Source organism: Mustela nigripes, chromosome 4 (genome assembly GCF_022355385.1).
Source record: "Mustela nigripes isolate SB6536 chromosome 4, MUSNIG.SB6536, whole genome shotgun sequence".
Classification (NCBI taxonomy): Eukaryota; Metazoa; Chordata; class Mammalia; order Carnivora; family Mustelidae; genus Mustela; species Mustela nigripes.
The window spans coordinates 84,959,018-84,973,052 of record NC_081560.1 but is presented as its reverse complement, the minus strand read 5'-3'; the positions used below and the strand labels follow the sequence as shown (position 1 = coordinate 84,973,052).

General features: G+C 38.9%; 1 protein-coding gene across 7 annotated transcripts in view; it reads right to left on the bottom strand.

Moving 5' to 3' along the window:
- Nucleotides 1-14,035, bottom strand: part of GSAP (gamma-secretase activating protein) — an 83,597-nt gene that overhangs the window by 32,551 nt on the left and 37,011 nt on the right. For 6 of the 7 annotated variants that reach the window (XR_009403859.1, XR_009403860.1, XM_059396977.1 and 3 more), the window contains exons 13-18: nucleotides 9,981-10,058; nucleotides 8,187-8,264; nucleotides 4,125-4,217; nucleotides 3,770-3,987; nucleotides 1,856-1,925; nucleotides 1,195-1,277 (exon numbers count right to left, since the gene is read on the bottom strand). Coding sequence is in view for 5 of the 7 variants with exons in the window: in XM_059396977.1 (XP_059252960.1) it covers nucleotides 1,195-1,277; nucleotides 1,856-1,925; nucleotides 3,770-3,987; nucleotides 4,125-4,217; nucleotides 8,187-8,264; nucleotides 9,981-10,058 (620 nt within the window). In the remaining 2 variants the exon portion in view is untranslated. The remainder of the gene's footprint in view (nucleotides 1-1,194; nucleotides 1,278-1,855; nucleotides 1,926-3,769; nucleotides 3,988-4,124; nucleotides 4,218-8,186; nucleotides 8,265-9,980; nucleotides 10,059-14,035) is intronic. The other variant, XM_059396975.1, reaches the window with a different exon arrangement.

Below are 14,035 nucleotides of genomic sequence, written 5' to 3'. Positions count from 1 at the left end.
AAAGCAGACAGTGAGGGCTTGGAGAACGGACAGACGAGCTGTCTTTCCCTTGTTACTCGACAGCAAGGCAAGAGCATTTAACAACCCTTAACAGTCAAAGACAGAAGGGCCTTTAGGATAACTACTGCTGTGTATACCAAACATTTAGAAATTAATCACACATACCTGACTCTATTTATTTTTTTTTTTAAGATTTTATTTATTTATTTGTCAGAGAGAGAGAGAGAGAGCAAGAGCGAGCACAGGCAGAGTGGCAGGCAGAGTCAGAGGGAGAAGCAGGCTCCCTGCGGAGCAAGGAGCCCGATGTGGGACTCGATCCCAGGACGCTGGGATCATGACCCGAGCCGAAGGCAACTGAGCCACCCAGGCATCCCTCCTGACTCTATTTAGATAGTCTAAATACAAAACGGGCAAGTGTCACGATTCATCCCAGTACTTCTTTTCCTATGTCTGTGTTACCTAATTCCATTTATTTTTCTAAATGCCTTTTTGATACGAACCTCTGCCTTGGAACTAAGCATGTTGTTCTAACACCTAAGTATGCAAGAAGAAATCTTTTCCAGGGAAAGCCTGAAACCTTTTTCAGGGATTTTGCTTTTTGAGCCAACAAATCTCAGTTTACTGCACCATGTTCTAGAGAAAACAAACAAAATTTTTGCTCAGCACTTCCTAATTGAAAAACTGGGAAGAAGGGCCAAGGGGAAGAAAAGGTCAAAGGGAGTGAATTTGCTTAAGATCACTAAATTTTGCTGATCTTGAGTCTTTACAGTTATTACAAATTTTCCTTATGAGTCTGGGGAAAGGGTTAAATCTCCTTAGGAAACAGAACAGCTTACAATAATAGCAATGACCCAATCATTCGCGTTTATAAAAACCTGAGAAATATTTTAGTCTACTCTAGTTGCTAAAAAAAAAATGTAAAACACCATTCGAAGATGATAGAGCATTCATTCTGCTTAGTAGTAGGAAGAGTAACACATATCCTGTACCTTCTCCTTTAATTCTCCTGCTTTATGTCACTACCTTTGGCTAACAGCAAGGATTCATGCCAGGAGACTCCAACTCAAATCCTTATCAGTCAAAAATAGACAAATGAAATCACAGCCATGTACTGTGACAGGGAGGTCCTACAACTGACCCACAACTGGGTCAGTTTTAATTTTAATCACACAAAGAATACAAATTGTTACTTACTGTATCCCAAGCGAACACTGAGGAATATGGCAAAAGTTTATCCATGTTACTTGTCTCTGGATATATGCTCCAATACGAAGAAGCTGAGTAGATTTTTGAAAGAAGTAAAAAAAAGAAAAGAAATAAAGACATGGTTCAATAAGAAGAATAAGGCAGTAAACACTGTTAATTCACCAAAGCAAGCAAATCCCCAAAAAGTTTTTACTGCCTTATCCTTATCTTCAAAAGGCTAACCATTAGGGTCTACCTTTATAAAACGTTCAGGTTCTGTTCTTTACTATGAGAATAATTTAAAAAAAAATTATTTGGCACTTCTATCCACCCCCAAATGATATTATACTACTTTACACAGAAATGGCCGACACAAAACTGAACTAAGAAAGTTTTGACATCTTACTGGGAGGAAAAAATCACTAGTAAGTTTAGAGAATCGAGATCCTATCATATCTTATCAGTCTCTGAAATGTCGTAGCTTCTCACAAGACCCCGAGAGAATGAAATTTAATCAGCTGCTGACTGAAACAGAGTAAAAAAAAAAAAAAAAAAAAAAAAGGTGCTTCTAACCAACATTTTGACAGATTGAGACATTATCAATTTGTTGCTTTCCCTCCAGCAAAAGGGTCAAGGATTTAACTTAATATGCACCATCAGCAAGACCTACCAATTATAAATTCCTGAATGAGGTCAAATGAATGGCAGGCAGAGACGTTCTCAGAAATCCACTGAATAAGCTTTAAAAAATAAGAAGACAATTCTGTTGTTATGTATATCTGCACCCTGCCCCCACCACTGACGAATTACAAAATGTATGTGACTCTTTTAAAAACACTGTATCTATTTTGAAACTGTCAAAGAATACACTCACTTCCCTTCAAGGCTTGTAATGCAAGACTGTGGTTTAAGGAATCTTATAAATCAGGTCTATTTTACATATATTTTAAAAATAAATATCCCTGGCTGAAATCCAAATAAGCCTTCTTTGACCCCACGTCTGCTTTTGCTAGAGTGGGTCATGTTACAGCAAAGTACCAGTGTGAAGAGCTGGGGGATAGAAGAGAAAACTAAACCAAATCACACCTCAGAGCTCGAAGGCAGCAGATCTGGGTTTGAATCTAGCTCAGGCCTCCGTGTGAACATCAGCACACCACTTAACCTTGGTGAGCATCACTACGGTGCTCCCAAGCACAGGTTGTAAGGACACCTCTCTCAGTGTCCACAACCATCCTGGCGGACTGAAACTCCTTGTTCCCAGCCTTCGAACTGAAGTATACCATGAGGCTTGCCTAGCCACAGAGCACTCTCACATGTCTGCTCCTACCAATAAGTAAGTGGTTGTTTGTTTTTTAAGCTTTGTGTATTTGTGAGAGAGAGAGTGTGTGTGTATGTGTGTGTGTGTGTGAGAAAGAGAGAGAGAGAGCACTCCCACAAGCAGGGAGAGCAGCAGCAGAAGGAGACGCAGTCTCCCTGCTGAGCAAGGAGCCCCATGTGGGACTTGATCCCAGAACCCTGGGATTGTGACCTGAGCCATAGGCACATGCTTAACCAACTGAGCCACCCAGGCATCCCAAGAAACCGTTGTTTTCATTTCTAAACCTATTCATGCTGGTTATACTTCCCTTCACAATTAGGTAATTTTATAAAATATTACCATAGATGAATGAAATATGAACTCAAAAAGAGTGTTGTTTGGTCAATAAAAGTTGAACACTTTGGAAAGACTCAAAGGTATACCTAAAACACTCACTTAATAAAAAACCTAAGTGTGAGACAACTGTAAAGGATTAGAAAAAATTGCCCAATAGATACAGATTGTTTTTGAGAAGATATTTAAAATATGGTTCTCCTTGGGTTAAAGAAAAGAAGACAGTAAGGTTAAGGAACAAAAGGAAGAAGAAAAGTCAGAGAAAGCACATTACTAGTGGTTTTATGTAAGAAAAATGATTTTGAACTCCAACCAGCTAATATACAAAGAAAGGGTCTTAAACTACATTGAAAGATAGGCGAATAAATGCACTTTTTGTTTGTTGTTTTAGGTTAAAATAAGATAAAGTATCTTTTCTTCAATCACCCAACCACCCATTGGTCCCAATCAAGTCTAACAGAGAGCTATCTCCAACTTAACAGGACAACTGTAAAATTACATGACAAAATGTGTAAAAGTGCTTCATAAATTCAATTGTGAAATATAAATAATCTTTATTAAAATGTAATAAACATATGACACCAGATTTTATTTCTTTTAATGCTATATACCAAATAGAGACCAGGAGAAAAAGTAGGTATTTGAGAAGCTATTTCCTATTTATGGAGCACTTTCTTGGAATGTTACTGATACAGCTAACGTGTAGGCACAGTATTGAAAAGAGAGAAGTCAACAGACATGCTCACAGTCTGAGGTCTGGTCGGGGTCCATAAAAAGAAGCATGAGAAGAGAATATGTTCAAGTCAGAACGGAGACCATAAATGTCAACTAATTATTACCAAATGAAAATGGCATCTGTTCATTTCAACCACAAACATAGATGGCTGGCGTTGTCTATTTGCCAATATTTTTAACTTGAAGCTACATAACCACCTTGGCTTCCAGGAACTGGGGGTCTCGGCCACAGGAGAGGACACAGTGCAACACGGCCATCTTCTCACAGTCTAGCTGAGTGTTCCATAGGAACTGTAATAAATAGGACTGGTTCAGGACTGCCCTATAGAGCTTTCCAGAACACAAATCCAGTACCAGGGACCCTGAGAGTGACTGTAAAGGGCTATGAGGTAGCATGTCAACCACTTCATTGTTTCCTGGCCAGAAAAAAAAAAGAAAAGAAAAGAAAAAAAAAGACATCAGCAAATAAAAGAAACCCTTCTCACCCAAACATAAACATTGTCAAGAGAAACCCAAACAGACCACATCCATGAGGGGAAAACCACAGCCATACCTGTCAGAAATAAACTGTGGCAGATCAGGTCCGGATGTTGAATGTTAAGTAAATGAAAGAAATGACCAGGTAAGTAAACAGCCACGTAATAGTCTGTAGAAGAGAAAGATAAAAAATGATCTGCATGTGGCAAGAGTTGCACGAAGATAAAGCCCAGAACTTGACAGTATCCCTATTGGTCTTTGAACCTCTTAAAACACAAAAGTTTTGATCAGTGTGAACTGTTTGATGTCAGCACATTTCATCTTCCTGCCAGATCTTGCTTGTTCCTATCTGTGGCTAGTTGTCTTCATACAGTTGGCAAACGGTTATCTTAACTGCTATCTGTGATTTTGAGTCTAAGTGAATTGTGGCTTTATTTGAACCTAAATGACCTCTAAAAAAAAAATACCAAGCAATATAAATTATTCCTTTATCTGATGGTCTGGGAATAGCTTATGATGGGAATCTCCCTCCTCATTTCTGCCGGCTGGGAGACCCTCTAAAATTTTGTTTCCTAGGTTTGCCAACTCATTGTCATCATCACTATCGTCATCGTCATTTTGTTTAGAGAACCCTTAAATTGATGTTCATCAAAACAATCTCTGCAGGCATTCTAACACTTGGTGAAGTACTGATACATTTCCTTGCACAGCGAGCTGCCGAGAAGTCACACCTTCACAGTCCCTGCGTTCGATAATTTTGTATGAAGAACACTGGTACACAGATTGAGACAAGGTGTAAAAATAGGTTTCTGGAGAATGGGAAGGTGGAAGTAGCCCTTGCCAATAATTTTTCACACGAGAGCAGTGAATGTCCTACAGATGACATATTTAGATTGTAAGCGAGGCAGCTGGATTCTTTTTTCCTAAGAAGCAAAGAAATACATGTTAATTATTTGCATAGAAGGCATTCAGGGGAAAGGAAAGAGGATGTAAAACTCGAAGCTGTTGACTTAAGTAAGTGTCCTCTCGGTCACTGGGGATCAAGTGATGTTAATGAGAGTAGCACAAATGGTTGCAATAATATTCTTGTTATGGCAACATTAAGTAGAAACACACAAATAATGATATAGTAGAGTACGGTAGGAAAGGGTTAGGCATCAAACGACCTAAATTAATTCCTAGCCTAGCATTTAACCAGTTAACTGGTTTAACCAGGGGGAAACTACATCCCTGTGAGAGGAGGCATTTGGAAGGCAATGAGGGTTGTTTGGAGTTGTCACAATCACTGGAGTGGAAGGGGGAGTCCTCCTGCCATTTGGTGAAGGTCCTTAAATCCGTCAATGTGCAGGACACTCTCACACAAGAAGTACTGTCTCAACGAAAATGCCAACAAGGCCCACAGTAGGTCAAAGGATGACCCCCTAAGATGTTCACGTGCTAATCCCAGAGCCTGTGTCACCTGAAGAGATGGAAGGACCTTGCAGATGAGATCAGAGGGTATCCTGGAGTATCCAAGTGGGTATCCTGGAGTATCCAAGTGGACCCAAGGTAACCATAAATATGTTTACAGGAGAGAGGCAGAAGGAGACTGCACTACAGAGGAAAAGATCACTCGAGGATGAAAGAGAGATGGGAGTGATGGGGTAGCAAGCCAAGAAATGCCAGCCTCGAGATGCCAGCCTTGAGATGCCAGCCTCGAGATGCTGGGGTTGTCCGAGGATTAATTCCTCCCCAGAATCTCCAGAAGGAACCATTTCTACCCACACCTTGACTTTAGCCCCTCAAAACTCATTTCCGAATTCTGACCTCCAGAACCAAAAGACAGCATTCATGTTGTTTTAAGCCCTAAATTTGTGATCATTTGTTAGGGCAGCAATAAGAAAAGAACACAGTGTCCCTGATAAGAGACACTAAAAGGAGACTGGGCACAGACCTCAGCCTTTCTGAGCTCAGTTTCATTATCTGGAAAATGAGGATAACATCACCTAGCAGAATTGTTGTAAGGATCACGATAATGGAAATAACATACTCATTTTTAAAATATAAATAAATATTTTAAAATATAAATAAAAATCGCTTTTTATTTATAAATGTATCCTTCTTACATAGAGGTGTCTGGGTTCATGGAAAACTTTATTCTTTAATATCTTATCAACATTAAAACTCTATTCTTTAATATTTTAATTAAAATATTCAAAATAAGTCCCTTTAATAGGGTGACAATTCAGAACTGTTATATGTAATTAATAGGAAAAAAAGGCATCACTCAAAAGCAATACTGTTGTCATAAAAATTACCTCTGGAGTAGTTCTAAGCTTGGGTATAATTCTGTGCCAAGAAGACTAAATGTGTATAAGAGGGAAAGACAACTTATGTAAGAGCCTATTTTTACAAAACTCTAGGATTTCTGCCGGCTCCACAGTCTGAAGACCATAGATTAAATCATGCCTGCCCTTTTCTAGAGTCGTTCTCAGGGAGGGGAAAAAGAAGGCTACCTTTGACCTGACAAAATGCTAAGTTTTTTTTTAGTGGAAAGTTTCCTACATCACTCTTGAAATGGGATGTTGATGCAGCATTCTCTGATAAGAATCAAGTCTCAGACCCAGGAAACCTTATATTTATCTCTCTTACCACAGGAAGCAGTAGACTCGGGCCTCTCTAAGGCAATTTCCCACAGGTTCAAAGCTCATGTTAACATTTACTACGTACTGGCCCACTCCACATGCACTATCTCACCTCATCTACAGTATTGTTCAAAAGAAAAATCTTTTTTTTAATCAACTTTGTCATTTTTGTTCTCATTTCGCCCAGCTCCCTCACATTATACCTTCCTAAGCTTTTTGTCATGATAGCAGAAAGACTGGGAAACAGGAATAGGAGAACATATTAAAGAATCATGTGCTGTAAACCTGAAGCTTTTCTTTTTTGAATATTGTGCCGTGTCCCATAGGTAGGCAAGTAATAGTTCTGTTAGTTAGTCTTCTGCTAACCTGTTTGTACCCCTCATCCCAACTGACATGGAAAAGCAGCTTTTGGTAGGTTGGTACACTAAACCCTTTCTTGATTTTCTTCATGATAGACTCCATTAATATGTTCAAACCTAACACTCAAGTTCCCTTACCATATTTACTCAATGAAAATCAACATATTTAAACTGATTTGTTAGTCCTCTATAGGACTTGGAAGCTCTTAGCAATTAACAGCAGGGAATGGACAATTTCTCAAAGATCTTTGTCCTCTCTAGAATCAAGGGACAACATGATGTATTTTTTCTCATAGGCTTTTAGGGAACATCTCATTCACTGTCATTATTTGTTTTTTTTTTTTCTAATTTTTTTAAAATATTTATATTTTTAAAGATTTTATTTATTTATTTGACAGAGAGAAATCACAAGCAGATGGAGAGGCAGGCAGAGAGGGAGATAGAGGGAAGCAGGCTCCCCGCTGAGCAGAGAGCCCGATGCAGGACTCGATCCCAGGACCCTGAGATCATGACCGGAGCCGAAGGCAGCGGCTTAATCCACTGAGCCACTCAGGCGCCCTGTTTTTGTTTTTTTTTTTTAAGATTTATTTATTTATTTGAGAGAGTGAGTGAGCATGAGCCGGGGGGTGGGAGAGGTCAGGGAGAGGGACACAGGGCTCCATCCCAGGACCCTGAGATCATGACCTGAGCCAAAGGTAGACGCCTAACTGACTGAGCCACCTAGGTGGCCATCATCATTTTTATACTAACAAATGGCTTTTTTTGGATTACTACTAAAACACATAGGAAAACTCACAGCCTAGATTCTTTAAAGAGGGAGATGCATCCCCTCCCCAAAGGCTAATGTGAATGGGGGACACAAATATGTCCATTAGGATTGGCCTAGAAAAAGATACAGATCAGGAAAAAATATGAGAATATTAACTAATTTAATCCAGTTGACCCTTGAACAACAGAGAAGTTAGGGGTGCCAAGGTTTCCAGAGAAACCCTTCCCCTCCTAGGCCTCTGAAAGGTCAGTGGCTATCATCCCAATCCAAATCCTAAAGGGGCGGGAGAAAATGGAGTACACAGATAAGAAAATGAGATATAAAAGGTTGTATCACATGTACTAGAAAGGAGGGTCAGAGCAGAGACGCCTCTCTCTCTCACTCACCAAGGTTGAGAAAAGTAAGGCCCTTAGTCACATGTGAGTCTACACTCCCTAGAGCAGCAGTGAAGGTCTTGCTGTGCCCTGTGGTGAGAGAACAGGAAGCCAAGGAAAGAATGGTAAGAAACAAAGAACCAGAATTCCACCCAAGGCTATTACTCTATGTAATACTCCACATTTAGGAGCTGTGAAAAAGCAAGGGTCTAACTTCTAAATTTCATGGTTCTCCACCACTCCCCCAAAACCACACAGAAGGTAGATCACAGTGCAATCAGGATCCAGTAGTCGTTCTGGGCTTATCGTATAATATTAGACCTTATAAGGTGGGTTGTGCTGGGACAGAAGGATCTGAAGGAATCTATCACAGGATTCAAAAGGTGGAGGAGACCAGGTGGCTCACTGTCCCCCACAGTTTACTGCACATTCTTGCCATCATCAAGACCCCCTGAGACTTCTCTCAGTCACTTAGTAGACTATCAACTAAACTCAGGGTATTGGGCTTCATGTTCCACTGTTCTAACTCTTCATCAGAATCAGTAACCCTTAATAAAACTTTCAGAGAAGTTTTATTTATGATTTTAAGCATTATATTAATTATTAGAAAAATGTATGAAAACTTCCCACAAAAGAAAAAATCCAACTTATGCTATTAAAGCCTGTCTACTGAAGTTGCTTTTAGTTTCTTCATTATTGAGGTATTAAACTTTTCTTACCCACATTTCTAACTTCTGAAAGTAATGTTAGGCATTCCTGTAGAATAAACTCTGGTGTGGTCTGGCATAGTTTTGTTTGTTTGTTTGTTTTATAATTAAAAATTTTTTAAATATAATTTCACCCACTGTATGTACTATATAAATTCTAATTTTAAGGGACTAAACAAGCAAAATAAATGTGCCTTACCATTGTTCAGACTAAAACTTTTAAAGGGTACACTGGCCAACTAGAGAACTAGAACTAGAACTAGAAAAGCTTGGGCATTTACTCCTCCCCTGAGACTGACTGCTGACAAACTAGTTTGCTGGGCCGCAGAACTGTGAATCAAAATAAAGGTATCTTAGGTCTAAGACCTGTTGAGATCTGAGATGATGGATGCTTTTAACTAGAGCTCTCCGTAACCTTATAGGTTAAATAAATTGATGTTTTCCAACTAGAAATAAAAAAGCAAATAAACATACTTTGGACAAATATGTCCATAAGGATTGGTCTACCTATAAGCCTAGAAAAATATATAGGTCAGGAAAAAAATACAAGAACATTAGCTAAGTCAATACAACTGACCCTTGAATGACATGGAGGTTAGGGGTGCCAACCCCTGAGCAGTCAAAAATCCATGTATAAGTTTTGGGGGAGTTGAAAGTTAACTACTAATAGCCTACTGCTAACCAGAAGCCTTTCTGATAACATAAACAGTCCATTAACAGATATTTCATATGTTATATGTATTGTATACTGTATTCTCACAGTAAAAAAAAAAAAAAAAAGAAAGAAAAAGAAAAAAGAGAGAAAATGTTATTAAGAAAAATCATAAGGAAGAGAAAGTACATTCACAGTACTATACTGTATTTTTTTCAAAAAAAAATCCTGAATGTAAGTGGATCCACGCAACTCAAATCCATGTGGTTCAAGGGTGAACTGTATTCATCATTAGTGAATTTCTTCAGGAAACATGTATTATATAGGTATAGAATGTACTGATAAAATTTATTACAAGGGAGTAAGACTTTAAAATTTATCTAACTTGCTACTATTTGGAAAAAGTGATTACATAAAAATAAAAAATTAAGAATAAATAACATGTACCTTTATGAAAGTAAAACACTGTATACGTGATTTTTCCCCAAGAGTCAAACTTCGGACTGTAACATACACACAAAGTCCCTAGAAGGAAGAAGGTATTATTTAGTGGGGCTGAAAAGAATCAGAGACAAAAAGTTTTCTAAGCCACTTAACCTTTCTTCTCTTCCTTTAGATGTTCTGACTCAATCTACCTCATAGATTTTTCCCAAATTCTAGAAACGGTTTATTAACAAGCTGCTGAGAAATTTCAGTTCAACAATTACTCAGCACACACTGTGCATGTAATGTAATTTAAAAATTTTGTAATAAGTAATGTAATGTACTGTGGTGAGCTACTGAAGGAAATGAATAGAGATCTACTCCTGTATATGAAATCATGGGAGTCCAGAGAAGGTTACAAAGGAGATTGTTCTCATATACTTCTATTGCCCCGCTCTCCTATTTAGCTTGCCTTCCGGCTATTACTAATGTAGATCCCAGCTTACCAAAATGCATCTCCTCTTTACAAACACTTCCCAGTCTTTTTTTTTTTTTTTTTTCCATCTGGAATTGGAAGGCAAACTGAGGCAGTAGGAGCAAGTGCGTGTTGGCCCATACCCACCCATATTTGGGTCACTGAGAGCCTTGGCCCAAGCGCAAAGGAGAGAACTCCTGGCACAGCTATCTTTCCAGATGAGCTCTGACCACCTTCTCTTAGCCCAGGGCTCCAGAATACTCTCAGCCTTCACACGCTCTAGAACATGGGTGGGATATATCCATCATCTCTAGCAGCTGTTACCAGACACATAGACTAGATGTGCTCATCAAAGACCTACCATGGAGGGCATTATGCTGAAACTGATACTTCCAGTGCTAACATTTATGTTATTACCTGAAGTGGGAGATTTCCAGGCTGGAAAGGAAATTGACCAGAGTCTAGAAAGCTGGGTTCTAGTCCCAGTGCTAAAATTAAGTAGCTGTGTAAATTCAATCATTACTCTACTTCAGTGAATAGTACATTTCCTCTGTTATACTTCACAAGGTCCTTTATCAAAGAATCATGGTGGTGAAAGGGAAAAAAAAAAGCCAATTTTCTCTAAGAAGGCTATTTAGGGACATTAATGAATGTTCTGTTACAATGTTTATCGTTTGTGACCATTTTTAATAACATTTAAAACCACATCATATTGTTAGAAGTACATTTTATTCCCATATCTTAGTTGCAAAATAACCAAAAAAGAAAAATTTTATCAGGTACAAATAGTAACAATTCTGTTAGATGTAAAATTACTGTTATGGTTACTGAGTACACAATAATAACTTCTCTTTAAAATTACAGCAGACTCACTAAGAATCAAAGTAACACTATACTAAAACATAAACAAAAATAGTAATTATAAGTTTAAAAAGTTCCATGTACCACTTTGACTACTTTCATAAACATACTACCAGCGAAAAACTTCTGCTTTATCCTGTTCTTTTATGTTTTATGATTACAAGGAGAAAGAATATTTAGCAAACATAGTTAAAACTTTAGCTGCTCTGGTAATACCAAAATGAAAAATTTTAAAGGCACCGTATTTTCCCTTCCATATTAGCACAGTTTTTAAAATGGTAATCAATTCTGTCAAGGGAAGATTAAGAAGAACATTCTCGAATAACAGAGGAGGGAACTGATACAACCTCTCTGAAATAAAGTTTTGCAGAGACTTAAATATATTCATACCTGTCGACCCAAATTCTTCTTGTAGGAATCTATCCTGAGGCATGAACATGAAATGTCAACAATATAAAGAAGATTATATCCCCTATTCTAGCAAATTCCTCCACGCTCCAAACTTTAGAGACTAGAGGGCATCAGTCTTCTTGTTTTGAAGAAAGTTAAAGTGCGGTGTAGAATAAATGTATCCAATTACACATACCAAGAGCCATCTTTAGGTCTCATAAGCAAATATTTCCAAATGAGGTTGTGGTTTAATTCCCTTTCCCAAGCCCAAAGTAGGGAAAAAAATAAAGACACAGCAAGGTGACATGGGATGTGCACAGATTCTACAAAGCTTCTCCCATCCACAGTGTTTTCCTTGATAATGGGAATGTGTTATATCTGTGCTGTCCAAATTGGTAGCCACCAGCCACAGGTGACTACTGAGCACTTAGAATGTAGCTACTGTGACTGAGAAACTTCTGTTTAACTTTAATTAATGTGAAGGGCCACCTGTAGCTAGTGGTTACCATACTGGACAACCCAGCAATGGAGCACTGGTTCTCAACCTTGAGAGTACATTAAACTCACCTGGAACTCACAGATTTTCAAGCTTCCCATTAGATCAACTGAACCAGAATCTGTGAAGGTAAGACCCAGGCCAGGCATCAGTTTTTTGCTTTATTTTTTTAAGGGGGAGAGGGCACTCTGGGAGGAGCAGAAGGAGAGGGAAGTCCAACTAGGCTCCATGCCCTGCGCAGAGCCTGAAACTGGATTCTATCTCAAGACCCTGACATCATGACCTGAGCTGAAATCAGGAGTCAGATGCTCAACTGACCGAGCCACCCAGGCACCCCAGGCATCAATATTTTAAAATGTGTCTAAGCCAGCGTACCTGGCTTGTTCAGTTGGTGGAGTGTGTGACTCCTGATTTCAGGGTCATGGGTTCAAGCCCCATGTTGGGTGTAGAGATTACTTAAATAAGTAAATAAGCTTAAAAAATAAATAAAATGTAGCTGGGGCAACATAATTAAATTCTTTAAATCTCAGTTTCCTCAGCTGTAAATAAAGAAAATATAGAACCTACTTCATATAGTTCCAACATAAGAACTAAATGAGATAGTATGTATAAAGCTGTGGGAAGAAGTTATATCTGGCTATAAAGGTTAGCTGTGATTATTCTTCTTCCATAATGATTTAGCAGCTATTTACAAGTTGAGGGAAGTCACAGTTTGAAAAAACAAAACATGCTCTTAATGGTGTATCCAAAAAGAGATGTTTAATAAATATTCATCAATGATGAAGAAAAAATCTTAAAGTTGGCTAGGCTTTGGGAAACTATTTGGACAATGAAAGCTATTACAGACAAAGTTTTCCAAGGGAAATTATCTCATTGTAAAAGGCTCTATAAAATGCTAAAACACAGGACTAATTCTGGGAACTTGTGGAGGGTAACTCTTGCGATTATATGAACAGGAAAGAGAATGTACACTTTTCACCCCTGACCACCTCCCAGTAGATGGTGCCCAAGAAAGAAGGACAGCCACTGGCTTAATTGTAGCTGCACAGTTGACTATTAAATGGGACAGGAATAAGAATATTTTCTTTCCTTGGGCACCTGGGTGGCTCAGACAGTTAAGCATTTGCCTTTGGCTCAGGTCATGATCCCAGGGTCCTGGGATCAAATCCTGCATCAGGCTCCCTGCTTAGTGGGGACTCTGCTTCTACTTCCACCCCTCTGCATGCTTGTGCTATCTCTCACTCTTTCTCAAATAAATAAATAAAATCTTAAAAAAAAAAAAAAAGAAGAATATTTTCTTCCCTTCACTGCTTTAGGGAATCTGACTTACCCTCCTGCTAAGAATTATTTTTAAAAATCTACATGAGATTGGGGTGCCTGGGTGGCTCAGTGGGTTAAGCCTCTGCCTTAGGCTCAGGTCATGATCTCAGGGTCCTGGAATCAAGCCCCGCATCGGGTTTTCTGCTCAGCAGGGAGCCTGCTTCCCCCTCTCTCTGCCTGCCTCTCTACATACTTGTGATCTCTCTCTCTGTCAAATAAAATCTTCAAAAAAAAAAAAAAAAGAATCTGCATGAGCTCAATCTTTATACAGAAGCAGCCCTTTTGTCCACCATCGCCTATCATCAGAAACCCCTTATCCATTTAACCTCTCCATACTTGGAAGGTAGGGAATTTCGTGACTTAGGGCAGAAAAATTCAGGACAAAGATGCTTTCAAGAAGGTAACAAGTAACGCTGAAAGGGCGAAGTAGCTCCCAACGACCAACATGGGACAAATGAACATCAAACACCGTGACGGCATCATCACGGACACAACATTGCGTCTGTTTAAGACCCTGAGTCGGCCAGCACTCATTTC